At 44.9% G+C, this 24,487-nt stretch overlaps 1 protein-coding gene across 3 annotated transcripts in view; it reads right to left on the bottom strand.

The window, feature by feature from the left end:
• The window catches only part of CCDC93 (coiled-coil domain containing 93), a 91,408-nt gene extending 76,040 nt beyond the window's left edge, over positions 1-15,368 (bottom strand). For 2 of the 3 annotated variants that reach the window (XM_036857210.1, XM_036857211.1), the window contains exons 1-4: positions 15,145-15,365; positions 11,187-11,300; positions 9,576-9,670; positions 2,537-2,648 (exon numbers count right to left, since the gene is read on the bottom strand). In XM_036857210.1, the coding sequence (XP_036713105.1) occupies positions 2,537-2,648; positions 9,576-9,670; positions 11,187-11,300; positions 15,145-15,186 (363 nt within the window). In that variant the 5' untranslated portion in view covers positions 15,187-15,365. Of the gene's footprint in view, positions 1-2,536; positions 2,649-9,575; positions 9,671-11,186; positions 11,301-15,144 lie in introns of all 3 variants that reach the window. The other variant, XM_036857212.1, reaches the window with a different exon arrangement.
• Between the last annotated feature and the right edge of the window lie 9,119 nt (positions 15,369-24,487).

The raw sequence follows: 24,487 nt of genomic DNA, 5'->3' as shown, positions 1-24,487 counted from the left end.
AGATCCAGGTTCTGGCCTTTCACAGCTGTTGCATTTTCAGATCTGCCTCTGTTAATTAGATCGACACTGAGTTGTAACTTGGCTGGATCCTGGAGAACATGCTCAGATGAGGAAGGCAAAGCCCGTTGATTCAAAGGATTCCTTAGAGACTCGACCGCTGTGTTTTGGAGTTCCCAGCATGAAGGGCTGCGGAGGGAACCTCTAGGACAGCTGAGCTCTGCCACAAGCCCCTAGCATTTGAGAAAAATGCCTACCCTCACAGGATTCACGGGCCCCACGTGGGAGAAAAAGATGTGACCTGGAACTACCAGTAGCCGGAAGTTAGCTCTTCTTTCCTCCTAGTTGCATTCAGAGAGTGTCACCACAGCTGTGCTGAACAGCGTGAACAAGGGTGGTGGACTGCTAGTCCCACACAAGACAACCAGTTCAGTGGTTCCCAGTGGCTGGTCCACGATTGCTCTTTCACTGGTGTCTGGCAAAACAGAAAACTACAGGCATGTGGCGAGTTTTTCATAAGGCTACATGTATTCCATTTGAAGGACTGTCCTTTATTCTGAGAGTGAGAGTTAAATGGCCTTTCTTTTAGGCAATGGTAAAGAAAGCAAAATAATTGTTGCCTTTAAAAACGTCCCTTCCTGGCAAAATACAGGTTGCAACCACAGGTCAACCTCTATTTGCGCTTTAAAATTTTACAGATCCACGAAATTAAGATATGGGGTAACCATTAGCGAGGCTCTCACATCCAGTAAGGGGGCCCTCCAACATTCCGCTCACAACACAACCATTAGATACTCAAAATGCCCAAACCAACTGTAGACAATCACTTCCCTTTCATCCCCTTCTCGGATATGGACTAGGGTTTTGGTCCTCAAAGTTCCAGCATAGTTTTGAGTAAGGTCTAGTCACTAGAGATCCAGGCTTCAGGGGAAAGGGCCACAACTTCACAGTATGATGGGGTTGGAGGTTTCTGTAAGAATCTACACAGACTCCCTACTTCTTACCTTCACAAAATGATTGGGTACCATCCCCTAACAAACAAACAAGTCAAATCCTGAGTTAAAGTCCTAGCCTCAAGTTTACAAATTTCAGTTATAAATTTCAACATATTTGATTTGAAGTCTAGTGCCGGGGAAGATTCCCAATAGCAGTTAACAACAACAGAAACAACTATATAACACTTACAAAGCACTTACTGAAAGGTGCCAGCCCTTCAATCAAGTGCTTTACACATACTAACTTACTCAGCTTTCATCCCATCAGGTAGGTACTACTATTATTTCTACTTACCAGGTAAGAAGTTAAGTCATTTGCCCAAGATCACACAGCTAGAAAGTGGCAGAGCCAAGATGTGAACCTAGGAAGTCTCCAGAGTCCAGGCTCTTAACTGCTACACTACCTAATCTTAACAGAATCACAAAACCTCTCTAGCAGGGGCTGTGCGGCTTTCCCCTGGGTGGCTGCGTGGTGATGGAGGGGAAAGTACAGGCTTAAAGACAAGGAGTTTAGAGGAATCTGCCTCTCCACTCACTAGTTCTCTGCCCTTAAGCAAATGGATTATCCTCTCCGAGTCTCACTTTCCTCAGATGTAAGACTGGGATTACAATAGATGCTTCAAAGAACTCTATTAGGATCCGAGGCAAAGTACTGTCCACACAGCAGGCAACAAAGGTAAGTCCCTTTGCTCCTCCTCTTTCTGTGGTGCCTGGAGGAGGGGCTGAGACACAAGAACCGCACAGAATACAGGGACTTGTACAGCACGGCCACTTAATCACAGGGCCTTGGGGAAAAGTTGGGGTGGAGCTAAGTCTCCTGTTAGAAATTTAGTCCTCTGTAGGACTGAATGCCTACAAAGTGCCAGACATTCCAAGAGGTGCCGGAGACACAAGAGCAAGCAGGACAGCCACAGTACCTGCCCTCAGGAAGCTTACAGTCTGATGGGAGAGACGTACAAATAACCAAACATTGAGTGGACACAGTCACAAACTGCAGTGAGGAAGATTCCTGTGAGGGTAGGGAATATGCCGTATAAGAGGCTATAGCAAAGGAAACTGCTCTAGATCTGGCAGTCAGGGGAAGCTTTCTTGAGAAGGCTTGGTGGAACTGAGATCTGGAAGATAAAGGTAAGGAGAGAAGGGAAGACCTTCCCACCCTGAAAGGCCCCGTGACAGGAGGAAGCACAGTGTGTATGAGGAAATTTGAAAGAAAGTCAGAGGGGCTAAAATAGAAAGAACAAAGAAAAGCAAAGAATAAATTGAGGCTGGAGAGGTCAAAGGGGACCAGCGCATGGGCTTCCATCTTAACCAGAAGGGCAATGAAAAGCTACTAATGGAAACATTCAAAGATCAGAACAGGTGACGGTGGGAAACTAGGGTAGACTGAGTACTGGCAACATTTTGAGGAGTGTCCTCATGTTCTGCTGCCACCAAATCCATGCCACACCCATCAGATCCAGGATCTAGGCCAGACGGCCCAAGAGCCAGACCCGTTACAGGAATTCCAGTGTTCAGAGGACAAGAAACCCCACAGATGCTCTTACCTGGACAACGGGAAATATGTGAATAAAATCCATCCCCTGGATCTGGTGGGGCTCCAGCTGGTGTGGACACTTCATTCTTGGCAGGACGGAGACAATTTTTTCTGATAGAGCTCTGCTCAGAGAAGAACAACAAGCCAAGAGTGAGAACACACCAAGTGGCTCTTAAGACATCTCTCAAGTCTGGCTGCAACCCAGAGGGATCTGAGGTTTCTCAATACCAGACCATGACCACATTTCTCCTGGCTGATGGCAAATTGAGAACAATAAGCACAACTGAGGCGCGTGTGTGTGTAAGGACACAAAACAACCTTCATCCTTAATTCTAAGATCGTGTTCGTCCTACTTTTTATATTAAAATATTTTGTTTCTTGAAGTTATGGTGATGTTTGAGGTAGTAGCTATTTTTTTTAACATCCTTACATGGTAAAATAAAAAGTTATTAGTGCTGCATATTCTTTTACATGTCACTTTACTGCCCTACTTTTTCCAAGTCTGGAAACCATTAGGTTAAACATTAAAAAAATTGTTCTAAATATCATTCAAGCAACAAATAATTACCAGACTCTGTGCCAGGTGCCAAGAATATTAAGACAAAACATGAGGCCTCATGCTCAAAAAAAAAATGAAGTTCTCTACTCCAATACAAAATATTTTTGAAATAAAAAATAGCCTTGGGCTTCCCTGGTGGCACAGTGGTTGAGAATCTGCCTGCCAATGCAGGGGACACGGGTTCGAGCCCTGGTCTGGGAAGATCCCACATGCCGCGGAGCAACTAGGCCCGTGAGCCACAACGACTGAGCCTGTGCGTCTGGAGCCTGTGCTCCGCAACAAGAGAGGCCGCGATAGTGAGAGGCCCGCGCACCGCGATGAAGAGTGGCCCCCGCTTGCCACAACTAGAGAAAGCCCTCGCACAGAAACGAAGACCCAACACAGCTAAAAAAATAAATAAATAATAATTAAAGGTGCTAATAATTAAAAAAAAAATAGCCTTTAATTCTTTTGATACTCTAAAATTAATCCTAGGTTTGGAGGAACCATACGCCCTCACTCTTCCTTCCAGAGAGAAGGTGCTTTCCACCTCTCACGAGGGACACTTGATCTCTCTCCTACACCTTGCTCAGCCTTCTCTTGAAGTGGCTGGAGGAAGAGAGCAGGAGTCAGGCTCCTTGAGGCCCAGAGCATCGCCTGCCTCCGTCAGGAGCTGAGCACCCACCCCGCTGGACGCACAGCTGAGCCCTGGCCTGGGAGGGGCCGTTTTATGGCGGGAGTGATAGAGGGACTTGTGTGCAAGTCCACTTCACCACAGATTTAAATCTTCTCTAACCAGCTGCTATTTGACCTCCAACTGTCTGGTTCCTATTTCTTATACCTTAATCGGATCACATTCAAAAGGAGAGAACAGAGGTTATTTAATGGGTCCACTAACCCCCAAAGCCATGGTACATAGCCTAGGAAGCCTGAGAAACAAGTCACAAGCTGTGGCCTTGTGAGGCCATGTGGAGAAATGGGAGCTCTGGCTCAGCCTACATGGACAGTTTAGGTTATACCCCATCTAAGACACTAAAAAAAAAAAAAAAAAAAAAATCGTAGCTAGTTACAGCAGCTACTGTGGCCTCATCTAAAACTGTCAGACTTTTTTCTAATAGATGAAGGCCCTGCTGAACAAGGTCACCAGGTTCTTATTAGATGCTTCAAATGCAGTAAGTTTTGGGTCTATCTACCAAAAGTATTTCTTGTTCAAAGAAATCTTGTATACTTTTGTCTTTCTGCAGTTCCATAATCCTTCTCAGGGGACAGACACCCTTAAGACCGACATCTAACTCAGGCCTGGATGAGAGTACTTCCTTACCTATGTTCCCTTTAGTATGTTTCATGCCCTCACTCTTGGTAGGAACCAAGGTAGCAATCTAGGGACAGAAGCCAAACAGCTCCCAGAGAATGATCCCTGGAGAATATGCTACAAAACCATGTTTATACCTACAGTAGCTTTACCAGGTGGGACCAAGGTTAACACTGCTGAGTCGAAACAGTCACAGCCCCAGCTCCACTGATCACAATATCAAGTCCAATAGGTTAAGAGAAAAAATTTGGAGAGGGAAGACTGATCCCTGCTGCACACATTCACAGAAGGAAGGACTACCCACCTCCCAGGAGAGAAGTACACGGGAGGACATTCTCACTGCAAACAGAAGGGGTGTGTGTGTAATTTATCCAAAAGGTCCGAGACGGGGAAGGAAAGTGTCATCTGACTCCCAGCAGCCCCTGCAGGCCCTCCTCTCTGAGCAGCCCGTCCTTAGGACACATGCATCTCCTCTGCCACGAGGTACATGTCCTGCCCCAGTGGGGACGCCTCTGGTCGTCCAACTCTTCCTGGGGCCCGAATGGGACAGTTTAGTAGGAAGGATTGGCAAACCCATTTGGCAACATAGCTAAGGCTCTCTCTCTGAGAAGCTTTACTTTTTTAATGTGATTTCCATAAGACTCCCATTCCTTGTTGCTTAATTTCTTTGAAACCTGTGAGGGGAAGAAATGATGCTTAATTGGCCCTGCTACCCAGACTCCAAGCTTAGCAAATGAAGATGGTCCCCAGCTCCGGCTTTGCGTCCTTGCTCAGGGCAGGTCTTCACTAGTCATTCACATCTTGGTTCGGCAGGAGGAGAGCGCCCTCTAGTGGCTACAGATCTGTGGGTCTGTGCAGGGTCACTGATTGCCTGCAACCGTTCAGCAGCTTACAAATCACCATCCAGCCAACCCTCTACCTTCAGACAAGGTTCTCCCTGGCCACTCCTCAGAGACGGCCCACTCTCCCAGTTCATAAGGGCCAGAGGGAAGGACGCCCAGGGTCATCTCAGGGTTTACAACCCTCTTAAACCCGCTTCCCAGAAATGACTGCCAAGTCCGCAGCGTCAGCAACATGTGGAAGGGGCTGAAGGCACTAACACTGCTGGTGGGGGTGGGGGCCGGAGGGAACACAGGCCGGCTGAGGGGGCAGAAGTCAGGAAGGCTTCTTGTGGAAACCTACCAGCCCCCATTCGGCTTCTCCCTGGAGCTCAGAGGACATCCTCTGACTTTCCGAAAATCAGGGAACATGACAGTCTCAGAGGTCACCAGATGGGTTTCCTAATCTAAGATTCCTCATCTAACAAGCCCACGTTTCATTACAGGTGACTGGTTTGATTCCTTTAGTTTTCTAAGTGTTCAGTGCACTGTTTCCTCCTCCACTGCAAACAGTGTGAAAGAGAGTGAATTAAACCAGGGTCTAAATTCCAAGTTGCATCACCTACCACGGAACTTCTGGCAAGACACCCGGTCCCACTGGTCCAATAATCCCATCATAAAACAAGGGGTAATCCCTGTCCTGCCTGTTCAAGGGTTGCTGTGAAGGTAAAATAATAAAATGCATGTGTAAGTGCTCTGCACACAGGTCGCCGGTAAACATGTGCTGTAGAAATGAACCCAGTTATAAGCCTAAAATCTCATTTATGGACCTCAGAACATAGCACTCTGTGGTAATGGGGTTTTAGGACAGGCTGGGGATAGAGGGTCAAAGCTCACGGAACCCACAAGAAAGAAGGATCAAGAAGGAGGACAAGGTCCCGGCGGAGCCTGGAAGAAAACCGTGCCCTGTACAGGCAAGTGTGCCCCTCAGAGGTGCTGCCGGCCCCCCCTCCCAGCAGCCGGGGTGTGCGGAGGCACTGCAAACACACGGCAGTATTAGTCTGATCTGCAAGTAACCAGAAACTTTGTGGGGAGGCCCCCAGACACAGAACGTATTCCAAAACCAAACAGAAAAGATTCTTGGATAATTCAGTGCCCTACGGCTATGCCATTTCTCCTGCAGATAATAAAAGACCCAACTGTCTGAGGCACTGCTAGGAGTCTGCTGGGTCTTTACAAGTTAACCCTTGTCACCAGCTTTGCCTTCAATTGTAGTTCATGGCTCTGCACTTAAAAGCTACGCATCAAATACTTACCAGGGAACGTAATACGCCCTCAACCACTTATCCAAACCCTTTAGGAGCAGACGTGTTTCAGAAGTCAGAATTCTTTAGACGTTTGTACCTTAGTATACCTGAGGGGCACATACTGTGTATTAGGTAAGACCCAGTGAAATCTAGAGCAGCACCCTATAATCAAAGAAATGAATATTTCTGCAGTAAAACATATGAATATTCATATAAATGGGATCCATAAAGACTATAAATAACCTTAAGGCAGTTCAGGTCATGTTATGCTTCCAAATAAGTTTTGTATCGGCACTTGAAAGAAAAAAAAAACCCATTTTCAGTGTTTTTTTAGATATCAGAAACACAGATAAGGGATTGAGAATCATAGCCCAGAAGGAATGCACTGGAAAGAAATCCCAGAACACTAGGGGTGCCACAGGTGTAAGAAGCAATGAGCTCAAACTGGAACAGAAAGAGGCTTCAACCAAGAGTGTACTCAAGAAGACAGTGAATTCATGTTAGTCGATGGACCGATCAAGAAGCTGGCTGATCTTCATTACAGGTGACACTACGTGCTTCTTCGCCATCAAGAAAAAAAAAAGGCAACCAGACACGCAAGGGAAAAAAGCCGTATAAACATGAAGCAAACTGCAGTGTGCTTGATTCCCAATGACTTGCACAGACCATCTCCACTCGCTCGGGCCAAATACTTCAGAATCACCCTCAGCTCCTCTCTTACGCTCCAAATCCAATGTCATGAAATCCCGTTGGTTCTACCTTCAAGATAGATCCAGAACGCCACCACTGCCAGCCCACCGTTCAGGGCACCATCATCTCCTGGGAGGATTACTATAATACGCTAAAGAATCTCCCTGATTCCCCTGAATTCGGTAATCAGACCAGGGTTCCTTCTTAAACACAGAACAGATTATGTTCCTCCTCTGCTCAAAACCCTCCAAGGATTTCCCATCTCACACAGAGTAAACCCCAAGTCCCTACTCTGACCTACAAGGCACTGCACCTGATCTGCCCCCATGACCTCTCTGCACTGACGTCCTCTGCTCCCCACTCTGCACTCCACTGCAGGCAAGCTTCTGCTTGGGGCCGTCACGGTGGCAGTTCCCTTCGCCTGGAACCCTCGTCCCTCAAGTCTTAGCTCTGATATCACCCTCTCAATGAGGCCTACACTAACTTAAAACAACTGCCTCCTGCCCTGCGTCCCTCCTCGTACCCCCTCCCAGCTTTAATTTTTTTCATAGCACATATTATTTCTATATATAATTTAGTTATTTATTAAATTAGTTTTTGGTCTGTCTCCCCCAACAGACTATAAGCTCCATGAGGGCAGGACATTTTTCATTAACGTGTCCAGAACAATGCCTGATTGTTCAGTAAATGTAGGAGTTTGATATTTACTGAGTCTATGAATAAATGAAAACAGATTGCTTTTGACTATGATACATTGAATATTTTCCTTTAAATAGCACCATTATGGTCCAGAAGATTACAGTTCCTTCTTTCTGACCCCATCACAATTCTCAGTTCTTATTGTAAATACTGTTTATAGATTTGTTTTTAGAATTTTCCTGTAGATAAAGCACGGACAATTTAACTGCTACTACAGAAAAGACTATAAATATTATACGCTAAACGTTATAAAAGTGATGTCATGATGGTACATGGAGGCTGAAGGATAGAAGGAAAGATAGAGATACTAAAATGTTTACTCAGTTAGCACCTAGGAGAAACCACCTAATGTTAATGGGTCAAGAAACAGAAGCTTAAGTAGATTCAAATTATGCAAGTGATCATAGAAAAACCAGAAAACAATTGAAAGAGTGGAAGATGGGAGACAAAGGGGATGTAGTGAGTGGTACAGGTGAGCCAATTTCCTCCTCTCATTACACTTGAATGAAACAGACTGTATACATAGTTGGAGATGTATTAGTGACCACTCTGAAGAATCTAAAACCTGGACAGCCAAAGATGACTGTTTCCAGGGAATAAAACTGGGGTGTAAAATGGGAAGGAGGAGAGACATCAGCTGTATGTTTTGCTCCCTTTGGTAGTGTCTGAATGTTTTTTTTAACCTTCAAGTATGTAACACCTAAATAAAAACAAACAAAAGAACAAGAATACCATCTACCTCTGGATTGAGCTGGACCGGCAGGGAGCAGGGCCACACACCTGAACTCCATCGTACCCTCCCAGTGGAGGGCTTTTCACTGCGGGTCGCTGGACATGATGCCACAGCCCCACACAGGTGTCAGGACACAGAGCCCACTACTCATGGCCGGGCACTGATGACAGTATCTCTGTGTCAAACAGCATGTCCTCCTTAACAAGGAGCCAAGAGATGCCTTTTGGTCTTTGTGTTAAGAATTTTGGTGATTCACAGGGACCTATTTTTCTTCTACTGTATGGAAACTGTAAATTGGGTAATTTAGCATGTTTTTTTCTTCTTTTCACAGTCAAATCTGTGTCCCACCCTTGGAAAAACAGGGCCTTTATGGCCCCTCACAGGTGTGTCCCTTATCCCCAACTCTGCCCTTTGTTTCCTTTTTTTTTTCCTTTTGCTTTGCTTCACTTTTCCAGTATTACTGCTCCCCATGCGTGTTTGTAAACTATCTTTAATCCATTTAGGGGAGGATAAGGCTTCAGAAAAATGAGTAAGTCAGTCACAGAATCACACAGATCTGAGATCACAAACCCTCCTTCTTACAGAAAAGGGAACTAAGGTTTGCCCAAGGTCACATGGCTGCCCAGGGCAAAGTGAGGCTCTGCCTTACCCAGAGGCAACGGGGAGGGAAAGATTCCCCTTCTCTCACCTGTTCAACTTCCATGCAAATTCACTGCCTTTGGAAAGAGATACATGAGCAGTCGACAGAAACTGTGATCAAGGAAAAGCACCAGAAATAGCCTATATAACATTAGAATAACATTAGGCGACTCTCATATGTTAGCTGTGTGACCTTGGCTTCTTTCAGCCTATAGGTAAACCGTCTAACACAACTGCTGGCACACAGCACACGCTCAAGAGTTAGCTCTTTTCTCCCCCTTCAGTCTCTTCCATGGAAAGCCGGATAACTTACATTTTCTGACCTATTGTAGAGTTCTCCTGAAAGAGCAAATCAACATCCACATCAAAGCTGCAAGTGGTGATGCACCAGGTCATTCCTCCTACCACCTGAAAGACACAAAACAATACCTCTTTTCTCTTCCTAGTTTGGGAAGAGGGGAAGAAGCGGAAGGTAGATAAAATATAAATAGTTTTTATGTACAAAATTGGGTACCCTCAGAGAGAGAATAACGTATCCTGACTCCATCCACTACAATTCACCTAAACAGCACTGCTGAACACTGTAAAGCTTTCTGCAAAGACGGGAACAGTCTGTATCTGCACTGTTTAGTACAGCGCTGCTAGCCACGTGCAGTTACTGAGCGCTTGACTCACGGCCAGTGGACCGAGAAGCTGACTTCTATTACTAAATGGACCTGTGAGGCATAGATCCTCTTTATACTGATGGGACAGACATTAACTCTCAGCTGGGTGAAGTCTTAATCCAATTACAGGCAAGTGCCAGATTGCAGAGAAATTATGTATTTTATGGACCAGATAGGTGGGTAACAAGGGTGACATTCTGTGACTCATTACTTAATTTCCATACATCTCATTTTTTTTCTACTACCTAAAGGAGATGAGAAACCTTGCTCTAGTTTTGCCATGGGATTTCTCCGAGATGCAAATGAGACTGAGGCTAAAAATCCATTCCGAAACAAAACATTTTTAGACACAGCTTGATGTTAGAAAAGCACAACAGTGAATCTTATCCCTGGCTATACTGTAGACTCATGTGAGATGCATAATAAAAATACAGATTCCAGTGCCCAGCCCAGACCTAACAAACCAGAATTTCAATGGCTGAGGCCTAGATATCTGTATTACAAAAGAATCTGTTACGTGCAGCCAGGGCCGTGGCCCACTGGAGGACTCAACGCTTTCTTCCACCAGGAAGCTTTCCCGGCCTGCCCCAACTGATCCGAATGCTTCATTTCTGTGCATAATTCACTGTGGCACTTACCGAATTGTGCCATTTAGTCTATGCACGATGTTTTACTTGCCTCTCTTCCCTACTCTTTAGAAGTCAGGCTCTTTGGGTATAAGGCCTTTGTTCTTATCCTTGTGCCCTCAACACCTACTGCTATGCCTCGTGCATAAGAACTGTTCAAGGTTTTGCTGAATTAAATGACTTCATCCCATAGTGACTTCTTCCTCCTCTAAATCCAGTGTTTACCACCCACAGAATACCTGGCAATTGTCTGTGAGTGCCCCGACTTGGGATAGCTCCCTATTACTTCAAATTATTTTATCTTACATAAACTTTATCTCCCCACCCAAGCTTTAAGTTCGTTGAAAGAAGGAACTATTTATTTTGCTTATTTGTATATCTCAAAGCTTCGTGCACAGAAAGGACGTATTTACTGATACATGATTATTTTCTTTTAATAGGAAATTTGAACACTTCCATAATGAATCTGAATCCAGGAGAAATGGCAACAAGGACGTAGAGAAAGTAAAAACGCAGTCTCTTCCTCCTTTCCACAGTAAACCATGCCATCCTAACCAAAAATACCCTAATGCCACAGTAAACCGTGCCGTCCTGACAAAAACTAGCCTAATGCTTAGAAAGACTTCGTCTTACCTTGTCAAAAGGTGACAAGCCTTTAATTCTTGCCCTGAAATACCCAGCTGCAACCAAGAGCTCCAGAATCTCAGTCAACTTGACATTTTGTTCTTCATCTTCTCTTGTTTCTACCTGAAACAAAAGCAAAAGGCTGGTAAAAGCTACCTTGAATAAAGGAACACCAGGTATATTTCCAATGCCGCAATCTCACTGCCAAGGAGCAGATGACATTGGCTGTATCACTGCATTCATGCAGGAGCGTGGGGACACAGTGCTGCCAGAGTCGCACAGAACAGGGTCCCTGGTCCTCAACCAGCTGTTAATCGTCACAGGTGGGGCGAGAAGACGTGCACAGCTAGTATGGACTGTTCATCAGGTGCTGAAGGAATGCAGGGGAAGGAAGATTCCAGCACATCACCGCCCTGTTCTCTAACATGTGACTTGTATGGCAGGCTTCTCGACTGGATTATAAACTCCTTTCAGACGGAACAGGTAGTTTGGTTTGTTTAAGTTTATACTCATCTTGGTCCTAGAAGTTACTGACAAGAGGGGCAAGAACAAAGAGTTCAAACATGTGTCTCCATCTGCACTTTGATCTCTACAGCAAATATAAGGAAGGCTTTCAACCCGGATATATTACAGGGAGATTACTACCACATAACAGGATTGCCTTAAGAATAAAAAATTCACTTAATATATGTAAATAAGGATTTTATTTAAATGTTTTTAATTAATATCCTACCTTCGCTCTCGGGTTGTTTATCTACAAGTTCAATATATCTAAATATTCCAGTACTTTTGCCTCCATTTACTTTCCTGAACTGTGCCTTTCCTGGCTTCCATTATTGCAGGAAATAAAAAACTACCTCTCTACAGAAAACAACGCCAAGGTTCCCTGGTTTCAATCCTCACACCCGCCTCTGACTACTCCCTTGCCCAACGATGCCTGCTAAATCTTCCTTAACTACACAGCTCACATTTATCCTCCCTTCCCTTTTCTTTGCACATCATGCCAGGACTATGGCAACTGCCTCTCAATCTTCCTTCCCTGTTAATTTGTCTTGCTCATTCCTTCCTAAATCACAGCTTTCTCACCATCCCTCTTCAGCTCGGCCCCCAGCCCTCATCATTAAGGCATCGTTCACTGTCTATCAGATAAATTCCAAACGTCTTGGTTTGGCATTCAGATCTTGGGCTGCAACCTATCTTTTCAGCTTCATCCTTTACCTCCCGCCAAAACAATACAGACATGGCTGTGGCTAACCTAAACAAGCCCTGCTCACTCTCATTCCTTCACGGCTCTCCTGATATTCTCTAACCACCCAGACACCATCTTCAAACTCTAGCTCCTATTCAACATCTTAAAGTGGTCACTCCTCTGCATTTCTATTTTATTTATAGTCTGTCATTCATACAATGATCAACCTCTTCTGAGTGAGATGTCTGGTGTTAATGTACACGCCGGTCTTTCCAAATAGACAATTAGCTGGTTCAGGGGAGGACCCATATATTCCATGTATTATCCACCCATGTTTACTCCTCTGTTCTGAACAACATTAGGCTCCAAGAACACACTTGTTAAATATGGAATGACATGCTCAAACATTACATAAAGTGAATGACCTAAGCCAGTCATGTATTAACAAAATGTTTTCATAGTTATGACACTGATAATGGAAATTCAAGTTTATTTCAAAGTACAAACTGCCAGGAGAAGGAGCACACATGTTAACACATAGCTGAACATGGAAGTATTAAAGTGACTGTTAATCTCTTGAAATGCGCGGTGATGGAAGAGACAGCCTTGCAACACTGCTCATCTTACTTCCTTCTCAAATGACCCTGGTCTGGCCTATCAAAGATTCTGAAGGTTAGCACTCACTAATTCCTAGGAGACATGCAAAAGTAAATATTAATTATTCACACATTCTCTTCCTTGGCAAAAGATCTGTGGCGGTTGAGAACCATCTACAAGTCAAGAGACACAAAGAGAAAAGAAAATAAAGAATAGTTATGGTTCATAAAAATAGAATAGAAAAGGAAAATGGGATGATATAAGTATTTGCTTAAAACTCCTGGGATGTAAAACAGGAACCCTTCATTCGTTCAATCATGTATCGTGAAAACACTTCCAAGAAGAGGACAAGACATCTGGGGAGCGGCATCCCTGCCTCAGCTTGCACCTAATGAGCTCCCAGTGCCCACACCATGGCAGGTGCCTGGCCCGTGCTTCCCATCCACTTATCCCACGAATGGAGAAGTGTACTTTTGCAATGCACCCCGCGAAGTAACTTTTTAGCACGAGACAATGAATGGAGAATGTTGATAGGACTCCAAATTCAATTCACAGATTAACACTAGAACTAAATGCAAAAGGGTCACTGGCTAATATGCAGGGAATGAAAGAATATCCTCTCTTTAAGCCATAAAAAGTCACCAGGCTGGGTAATACATCCCATTGTTAAAACTAAAATTCTGATAAAGATGAATGCTGTGAGCTCTTAAACCAGGCACACTAAATTATCAGTTGTCTGACACTGTAGTTCACATAAGCTGGAAGGCAGAGCCACGTCTAACTATATCTCTATCCTTCACGTACATACAATAAAGGGCTTACAAAATTGAATTTAATGAATTAACCAGACTACTGACAGCTTAATGACGTATTCATATGTACTGGTCTTTGAACGAAGTGATAATAATTGGATTATTATGTTCACCCTGTTTGCCTCCTAATTGCCAGGAACGTGGAAAAGTGACAAATTAGACCCAGTCTCCTGACAGTGAAAGGTTAAGCAAAGGACCAACAGGAGCAAGTTGCTTTTTATTTTAGAAGGACCCTACTGGTAGTACAGTGGGACAATGAAAACGTCAGAAAACTTGCTAGGTTTTCTGGAGATAACAAAATGGATTTGCATTCTGGGAGCACACACTGACAGCTTAAGTCTGTCCTTCCATTACTACACCTCCAGCTTTTATGCACAGAACAGTGATCCCTCAATTAGTGGTACTAGTGGGATTTAACAACTCAGGATGCGGATGCAGGGAGAGGGGCAAAGAAGCAAGACTGACCGTAGGCAGCTAAGTGTGAAGGGACCATGCACCATGTCAAGGAATCGGTCCCTCTGACAAATGCCTGTTTCAGAACCCTAGAAAGGGGACAGAGGTGCAGCGTGGATTCCATTTCTTTCAAGAACCTAGTAAACTAGACTAGCTTTTGAGTAAATCAACTGGAATAGAAGACAGATGCAAAGCACCTAGCTAAGTGATATTTGCAGCCAAAAGGAAATGCACTTTTCCTCTCCTCCCAGGTAATGTGTGTGTAAATCCAGAAACCGTTGATCATCCTGTTCCTCAGGACCAAGTGAGTACTTAATAACAAACACCTCCCTTCTGGAGATACAGCGACCGTTTCCGCCCGGCCACTCTGCAGGGCTCCCAAACTTCCTCCCGCCGGCCCGGCGGGGCGTGGGGACAAACGCAGGGCGGCATTCCCTCCCGATACGAAGGCGGCGGGCGCCGGCCGCCAGAACCCCGTGGGCCCGGGGAGGCGGCGGCCGGAGCCACAAGGTCACCGCCCTTTGCACAACCCGAGCCCGGACCGTCCCAGCGCGCGTCTCGTGACTACTGGGCGCAGCACCCCCTGTCCTCGCGGCGAGCCGAGCGGCGCCGGGGATCGCGGGGGACTGCCGGGGGAAGCCGGAGACGTGGGACCCCGGGCCCCGCGGGGCCTGGGGCTGCGTCGGCGCAGGTATTGGGCTGGGAAGGCTCCCTCCGTCCCGGGAGACCCGGCACCGGCTGAAGTTCGTCCCCGCCCACGCCCACACTTGCTCGGCCCCCAGCGGACAGGGCCGGTGCTCCCGGCGGTGGACACACCTGAGAGAGCGGGCGGGGTGCCCTAACCGCAGCCGGCCCCGTGGGCTCGGCCCTCTTTCGGAAACCCGGACGTGTCAGGGAGGGAGGGGGGGTTTCTTACCTCTGGGAGACCCTGGCCTTCCGGCCCCTTGGGCAACCCCATGATCCCGTCGGACCGCCGTGCGGCGGTAGCGAAGCCAGCGGAGCGTCCGGAGGAAGCTGTCCCCGGCCCCGAAGCTGCTACCGGGGTGGAGTGCAAAGCGGTAACTTCCTCCCGCCGCCGCTGCCGCCGCCGCCGCCGCCGCCGGCCCGGAGCGCCCCGGCCCGGCGGAGCATGCGCATTGGGAAGGGAGCGCTGCGCGATTACGCATGCGCGAAAGGAGCCCCGGGAGAGGTCCGGACCCGATCTGGCGCGCGAGCTGCAGTCCAGGCCGCCTGCCGAGGTCCAGATTCTGCGGAGCTTCGCGCCGGGGCTCTGCATTTTCCTCGAGGTGCTTTATGAAAGGGATTATTCCTCTATCTTGGGGAAATTTTGCATCCTGGTTCCCGTCTCTGCTTCTCACGGGCATCAGATGCCCCAAGTGGGTTCGGTCCTCTCCGCGAGCCCGCTTGCTTCCGGGTCAAGGCTTGAGCACCGATGAGCTTGGCGATTCAGACGCGGCTGGCTGTGGCTCAGAATCGGGGTGTCCCCTGATTAACAAGCACTTGGGCAAACTTCTTGATATACGGTCCAGGGAACCGAGTACCCGAAGAAGGATTCTTCAGCTCGCTGCCTCCCCAGTGTCCGAGCCGGGAACTCACCCCCACCATCCCCAGTTTCACGTTCTTCCTGAGGAGAAGGTCGTCTCTGAGAACGCGACTCCGGTATTGACGTCATTTTAGCTACATTTACCTGAAGCACCCCTTGTCTCTCCCAGAGGATGGCAGCTATATAAAGGAGTTGTGTCCCTAGCCACAAGCCCCTCGCACCCGCTCCATAATGGGCTTCTCCAGCCTTTTTTTTAAGCGATGAAGAAAGAGGTGACACGTGAAAACTTTTCTGTAGGAAAGATCCTTCCCTCTGTGAGTGTGTAGGGTGGGGCGGGAGGGGGCAGAGCGAAGAGGGTGAGGCTTTGAGCCCCTTGAGATCAAAGAGGTTGTGTGTGTGTTCCTCTCTGCATCCCCAGCATCTTAAAAAGTAGGTACTCAGTTAATGTTTGTCCTTGAAGAAATTCTTTGGGCCTTTTGTACTCCTCCTGGAGTTTATCCTGACAGAACAGAAATTTCTCTGGAACCAGAGTATACAAATTGTTGGAAGCATCCTAAGAATGACCGTTTCCTTTTAAAATGTAGTTGGTAAATATTGCTAACAGTATTTAGCAGTAATTTGAGAAATTTGAATATGCAAATTAAGGTGCTATGAGAACTCTCTTGACTGTGTTGTGTGATATTTTGCTCTCACCCGTTGTGAAGCCAGTGAAACTCAGTGTCTAAGGTGCCCACTCTCATAACTTCCCAGATGTGTTATCTTTGTAATCTTAAAATTGTCCTTCCCTGAGATGGTATAGGATGAGGGGGACTAAAGGTGGATAAGTTGTAGCCATTGTTGTATGACCAGACAGGTGTTGATGCCTAGGGAACGGGTAGCACAATCTCACATAGCAGCAAGCCTAAATAACTGTATTTAAAGTAGCTTGGGGAATAGGACCTGGAGAATAATAGGACTCAGGTAGGCCACACTGGACTTCCCTGTTGTAAATGACTTTGCAATGTTTTAAATAAACACGAGCAGCTATCTTTCCCAGTAAGAAACCATCCCGTCTATGTAGGGTGACAGTAGCAGAGTCAGGGTGGCAACATGCCTTTTTTTTTTTTTTAAAGATCCAGCAAGGGGTCTTCCCTGGTGGTGCAGTGGTTAAGAATCCTCCTGCCAATGTAGGGGACACATGTTCGAGCCCTGGTCTGGGAAGATCCCACATGCCACAGAGCAACTAAGCCTGTGCACCAGAACTACTGAGCCTATGCTCTAGAGCCTGTGCACCACAACTACTGAGCCTGTGCACCACAACTACTGAAGTCCATGCACCTAGAGCCTGTGCTCTGCAACAAGAGAAGCCACCGCAATGAAAAGCCTGCACACTGCAACGAAGAGTAGCCCCTGCTCGCCACAACTAGAGAAAGCCCGTGCACAGCAATGAAGACCCAACACAGCCAAAAATAAAAAAATAAATAAATAAGTAAATTTATATTTAAAAAAAAAAGAATCCAGCAAAATAGCCATGGCAGCAATCAAGAAAGCTTGAGTAGGACCCCAATGTTCATTGCAGCACTATTTACAATAGCCAGGACATGGAAGCAACCTTAATGTCCATCAGCAGAGGAATGGATAAAGAAGATGTGGTACATATATACAGTGGAATATTACTCGGCCATAAAAAGGAATGAAATCGTGCAATTTGCAGAGATGTGGATGGACCTAGAGACTGTCATACAGAGTGAAGTAAGTCAGAAAGAGAAAAATATAGTATAATATCACTTATATGTGGAATCTAGAAAAATGATACAGATGAACTTATTTGTGAAGCAGAAATAGAGACACAGAGGTAAGGAACAGATGTATGGATACCAGGGGAGGTGGGATGAATTGGGAGATTGGAAGTGACATATATACACTACTATGTATAAAATAGATAACTAATGAGAACCTACTGTATAGCACACAGAACTCTACTCAGTGCTCTGTGGTGACCTAAATGGGAAGGAAATCCAAAAAAGAGTGGATATATGTATACATATTGCTGATTCACTTTGCTGTACAGCAGAAACTAACACAACATTGTAAAGCAACTATACCCCAATAAAAAATAAGAAAAAAAGAAAAAAAAAAAAAGAAAGCTTGAGTAGGGACTTCCCTGGTGGTCCAGTGGTTAAGAATCCACCTCCCAATGCAGGGGACGCAGGTTCGATCCCTGGTCAGGGCACTAAGATCCCACATGCCACGGGGCAACTAAGCCCATGCGCCAAAACTACTGAGCCCACGCACCACTACTGAGCCCACGCGCCACTACAGAGCCCATGCGCTCTGGAGCCCATGCACCACAACTAGAGAGAAGCCTGCACACTGCAACAAAGAGCCCGTGCATCGCAGCAAAGATCCTGCGTGTCACAACTAAGACCCAATACAGCCAAAAATAAATAAATAAATAAATAAAATAAACATTAAAAAAGAAGAAAAGAAAAAGCATCTCATCACAAGGAAAACAATTAAAAAAAAAAGAAAAAGAAAAAGTTTGAGTAGCCCAGGTTTGCCTTTGAGAAGACCTCAAACAGATAATATCAGAAGAGGAGCTTTGCGAGGACTCAGATAAATGCATCTCTCCCCTTCTTCTGGCTCAGTGTACCCATACACACATTTTATCTCCCTAGTGGGGTATTTGGGGATTAAGGATCAGTCTGTCCCTCCTCTGCACATCCAGTACAGAGATGTGTGATGTTCTTCTAAGAGCAGTATTCTCGGGAACTCCACAGATACTTTCCTTTTCCAGGTAAAAGGTTGCTATAGTAAAGAGCTTCCTGTTAGGATCACCTTTATCCTGGGTGACAGTTTTACAAAGCCTCAATCATTGTGTCCTCACGTTTCTCCCAGCTCTTCCGCTCCAGGGCTCTTACTGTAACCAAGAAGGGGAATTGTGAAGTCTCGAAGCAGGAATTTAGACGGCAACTATGGGTGTTTAGAAAAGTAGAGTGACACAATTTAGGGCACATAGCATGTTATTGGCAGTGCTGGGACTAGAGCCCCAAATTTCTGATTCACAGTGTCCTTTTATCCTTCCATCATCCATCCATCCATCCAACAGATACTCCTGAGTTCCTTTTGTCAGTGGCTCTCAAACTTGGCTGCACCTTGGAATCACCAAGGGAGTTTTAAAAGGTACCAGTGCCTTGAGTTCTACCCCCAGAGATTCTGGTTTAATTGATCTGGGAAGAAGCATGAATACTGAATTTTTTCCCTTGGAATATATTGTTTATATATAAAACAATACAGGTATATGTAGCTGGGCAACACAGTAATAACTACAGTGACTACATTATTATTATGTTTCTTTATAGATTACAGTGGCATACGAAATTTAAGATTCATAAACAAACTAAGAGTCTTTAAGTTAAATGAGTTCTTCCTGAAAATTCTTAGTTGTATGCTGATCTATTCTCATGCAGTAAAATTTTACAACACACTACCCTGTATTTAGCATGTCACATTTCTATAGTAAAAAATAGAGGCACAGACGATACAAGCAAACCTGACCCTCCTCTGCTTCTGGACACAGCCCAGCACACACACACACACACACACACACACGGAAACACACACACTTGGATGAGTTCTTCTAGTGCATTTTCCCAAACGTGGTAGTCTTATTAAAGAATTCCAACAATTTCCATAATTTTCACAACCACACTCTATTCACTACATTAGAAAGGACTTGACGAGGATCCAGCTACACAGCAATGAATAAATGCTTGAGAACATCTCTTACATTCTGTATCTCCTGCAGAAAATGATATCTAACATTTTCTTGGTAAAACGATTGGGGAGGCAAGTGGATTTTTAAAGCTTCACAGGTGATTTCGATGAGCGGCCAATTTGACAACCACTCTCTCTGTGCCAAAGACTCGTTCCTGGTGCTGGAGATACTGCAGTTAGCAAACCAGACAAGATGATTACTGACAGAAATTAAACATGTAAATTAATAAGATAGTATTGGATACAAATAAGTGTTCTTCACAGAAAAGAAACAGTGTAATGTGATAGGGAATATTTGGGGTCAGAGGCTCTTTTAGATCTGTCATCATGTACATTTTTTAGATGAAGGGGTCCGTATAGGGCTTTCAGGTGCCATTTGAAGGGAGACCCAAATCTTAAGAAGGTGCCATGGGAAGATCTCCTTCCAGGCAGAAGGAGCATCTAGGGTGTTTTGGACAACCTCTCTTTGCCCCTCCAGACCCACTCTTACCCCTCTCGCCTTGCTTGCCGCTATACAAAGCTGGCCAGTAAAGGTCCATCAGCAAGACCTGGGATACAGGTGCCTAGGATGTGAGGATCTGGAGTGTCGATCCTGGGGTGGCAAGTTCTGGGGTGTGGGACCTGGAAAGTAGGGTATCAATGGTAATTTGGCAAACTGTATCAAAAACTTACAACATATCCTTGGACATGATACTTCCATTTTTAGGACTTATGTACAAAGATCTTCATCATGATGTCATTTATGAGAGAAAAACCTGGAAACTCTGTAAATAGCCCATGAAAAGGGAATGGGTAAATACATTAGAGTATGTCCTTTTGGTGCAACATCATGTTGCCTGTAAAAACGTTCACTGCAGCAGGCCAGGAAAGAAAAGGGTAAGAGATGAGGCTATATAAATATTAGCAATGTCTGCCTGTCAAAAACTCATTAAAACATTAAAAGGCAAACTGGAAAAATATTCATTACCAGTGACAAGAGCTCTTGCAAATGAGGAAGAAAAGTTTAATAGAAAAATGAGCCAAAGACTTGAATAGAGAATTACTCAAAGAAATTGTCACTGTATATATGAAAAAAATTCTCAGCCTCACGTTAGCTATAACCTTTGCACAGAAGAAATAATTAATGTTTTGAGGACAGTAATGCCATAACACTCCCTCATCATTAAGGTTTTGCAAGGGTTTTGGAGGGCAATTTGGCAAAGTTAATTTGTTACCAAATATCCATTGAGTGCCTACTGTGTGCCAGGCACTGAGAAGGGTTCTCAGTGGGGGTGGGAGGTGTGATTCAGCACCCAAGGGGCATTTGCAGTTTTCACAGTGACTGAGAGTCATTACCAACAATCTAGCACCCAGCCATTGTGGATGTCAAGTGTCCTGTATTGAACTTGAGTCATAAGATTTGCTTTGGCTGGAGGAATGAGGGAAGATGATATGAGACTGTGCCAGTTCTGGGTGGGGAATGCTAAGAGCCCTTCTGTTCATTCCAACAGTTACGAGCACATACCCAGGCAGCCACGGCTCCCTCTGCTTGGGTCCTTAAGTGAGAAACAGAGAAGGCAGCAGACCTGAGATGAAGCCCAGCCAAACCCAGCCCAGCCAGCCCCACGAGTGGGATATCAGCGCGAGCACTGAGATTTGGCGGTTGTTTGCGACCATCATCATCACAGCATAGTCCGACTAATGCACCACACAAGGAAGAATCGTCTCTCCAGATGCCACAAGCACCCCCAAACCTCTGACGGAAAAACACTGGATACAGTAAGTGAACAACATGGAGCTGTGAGATGAACGTGCACAGTCAAAAAATAATCACATCAAAACTACAGGATTGCAGGTGAAATAAGTGCCCTTCATGGCGGGCTGAAAGGTGGGATGAGAAGGAGGACCAGGAAGAATGGTCTTGAGTGGGAAGTCCGTGAGATTTTCTCCAAGGATATCCATTTAAGACCTGGGGTGGAGTAAGAGACACCGTAGGGGAGAGCGTCTGGGGCTGAGGGATGTGTGCGAGGGCAGAGCCGGGAGGAGCTGGGGGAGCCTGAGGGGCTGGAGTTCAGAGAGCGGGAGGTGGAGGGGCCCCGCCCACGCGGGACCTTGTGGGCCACCCCCAAGGTGCTCGGATTTCACCTAAGCGCAAGGACAGCCATCAGAGAGCTTGAAGAAAAAGAATTTCATAGGCATGTCCATTGTATCCCTGGAGTCAGTTCAGCCCTTGGTTTACAGAAATGGACTTTGGGTTTCAAATGTCCCCCAGTGACAAGATTGCTCATGTAAAACTCCTACTACTGTCCATGTTATGGGGACTCAGTAAACAGCAACAGCCTAAACCCAGCCCTTACACCGTCTGGAAATGGTAGGGGAGGAAACAATTGACTCAGGAAATGTATTTCTAAATAAACTGCATTTATGTAACGTTATCCAAGGAACCACAGTTCCATCAAGTTTCTGTGTGAAGCTAAATGAAAAAAAATTCAAAATTACTTTAGAAGAGAGACCAAACAATGATGTTTTCCTGGATCAGTATGAGAGACTTCTTAAATAGTCTTAAATAAAGACATATTATGATTTCGTTATCTTGAAATGAAATAAAATGGAAATAATTTACTAGTAGGATTTACAATTATGTTGTAGATTTCTGAAATGTTCTCCTAAGACCCTTCACATTTCTTGGGAAAGACAAATGATTGCTGCAGTGTTTCTGGATTATTTGATTGGATTTGTTAAAACAACAAAACTGCTCTATTTACTCTACCTGCAAACAGAATGACATGGAAGTCATCAGCTTATAAGATTGGCATTTAAATAATCTGAAATTAGAAAACAACATCCTAAAAATTTTAATTCTAACAGGCTTCTTTTTTGAACCATTTCTTAATAGCAATAAAAGTAAGAGAAAAAGAAATCAGAATTAAATTAGTAGAGAGAAAAAAATCATCTTGTTGCAGTTCTGGATCCTCAAAATTGGACTCATCACAAGGTGGGATCAACTTGGAAGGTAAGTCACTTCTGTTCTCAGGCTGTGTGGATAGAGGACTGAATCCAGGGCTTGGGGTAGTGACATTTCTTGTTGAGAGTAGAGGATGTGATGGACTGGCAAAGACCCTCAATAGAGAAAACGCCTGGGGAGTTTCCTCCTCACTTTCCAGAACAGGGCAGGGAGTTTCCTCCTCACTTTCCAGTTGCAGGACAGAGGGTCCTCTTTTCAAGAACTACACATGTGGACAAGGAGGTGTGCATGAGATTGTTCATGGCAAGCATTGTTTGAGATAGAAAAATACAATGACCTAAATATTCATCAAACGAAGAATGGATATATATAATTTGGGATATCTTCATACAATGGTTTAATATCCAGTGGTGAAAATGAACTAGAGTTATGTGTTTGAAGATGGTTAATTGTGAAAAATACAAAGTTGAAATTTTTCTTTAATTAATTTATTAATTTATTTTTGGGTGTGTTGGGTCTTCGTTTCTGTGCGAGGGCTCTCTCTAGTTGTGGCAAGCGGGGGCCACTCTTCATAGCAGTGCGCGGGCCTCTCACTGTCGCGGCCTCTTATTGCGGAGCACAGGCTCCAGACGCGCAGGCTCAGTAGTTGTGGCTCACGGGCCCATTTGCTCCACGACATGTGGGATCTTCCCAGACCAGGGCTCGAACCCGTGTCCCCTGCATTGGCAGGCAGATTCTCAACCACTGCGCCACCAGGGAAACCCCAAAGTTGAATTTTTAAGAAAAGCAACATTCATAAGGATTTGCTAAGTTAACAAACATTCAAAATAATAGTAGTCAATGCTTACGGATACATAAATATGTAGTAAAAGTGTGAAAGCCTGCCTGGGAATTATGCTCATGGCTGTGATTCTCTTGGGGTGGGGGGAGATGGAGCAGGGAAAGGAGTGGGAAGGAAGGTCAGAGATCATCTATTCTATCTGTAATGTTTTATTTCCTGGGGAAAGAAGATCTGAGGCAAATATGATATAATGTCAATATTTGATAAAGGTGGGTGATAAATACATGGGCAATTTTATTATTCTTATTTTCTGCATATTTTAACTATTTATAGTAAAATATATTAAAAATGAAATAAAGGAAAACTTTAAAGTGAATTAGCGGCAAGAAAGAGGGGACAGAGGATGTAGACTCCTCTGTGGAGAAGCTTGGTTATGAACTGAAGGAAAGAAATAAGATGGTTAGGGGTACGTGATTGATGGAGAGTTTGTTTCTTTGGCTTTTTTAAAAGACAGCAGGGACTGGAATATCTTTTATTAAATTGCAAGGAAGAAGCCAGTTGAGGAAAAAAAACAAGTTGAAAATACAGACTTGAACCTTAGTGCCTTAGCTCTTACAAATCTCCCTAAAAAATGCATGTTTTTCTCCCCGTTAGATTGTCAGCTCCTCAAGGAAAGACAAGGGCTGTGTGTTTTCTGTTTATCTTCATGCCCAGAGCCTGCCTTGAACAAGTGCACAATGGATGTATGGATGGATGATGGATGGATGGATGGATGGATGAAAAGGTGTGGGCCAGGTGTGGAATATTAGCATAATGTGTGCATCAGAATGGCCACCAGGTGGCAGATGTGACAGTGATTATCCTTTCAGAGAAAAGAGTTCAGACGGACCACAGTTATAACTGTTCTCTTGAGTAAGCTTACGTAAGTGAAATACACCCAATATTTACATGGGAATTTGGGACTGTCCTATCATCTACTGATTTCTCATTTCAAACATCAGTAGGTCAACTTAGTCATTCTTGGAAAAAGAGCTGTTGGTGTAAAAAAATGCAGTTGCGTTGATTTGTGGTTAAAAAAGGGACTAGACTAGACACATGTGTCCATCTTCTTTCTGTCCTGATATCCAGATAGTATGATAGCGAAAGTATGACTCCACAAGGACAAAAAGAATGGAAGAAAATGGAAGAGGAAACCAAAAAAAGCTATTATAACCAGGTCAGTAAACGGGTTATAC

This window comes from Balaenoptera musculus, chromosome 7, assembly GCF_009873245.2.
Source record: "Balaenoptera musculus isolate JJ_BM4_2016_0621 chromosome 7, mBalMus1.pri.v3, whole genome shotgun sequence".
Classification (NCBI taxonomy): Eukaryota; Metazoa; Chordata; class Mammalia; order Artiodactyla; family Balaenopteridae; genus Balaenoptera; species Balaenoptera musculus.
The sequence above is the reverse complement of the archived record's forward strand: the minus strand, read 5'-3'. Positions and strand labels throughout refer to the sequence as shown.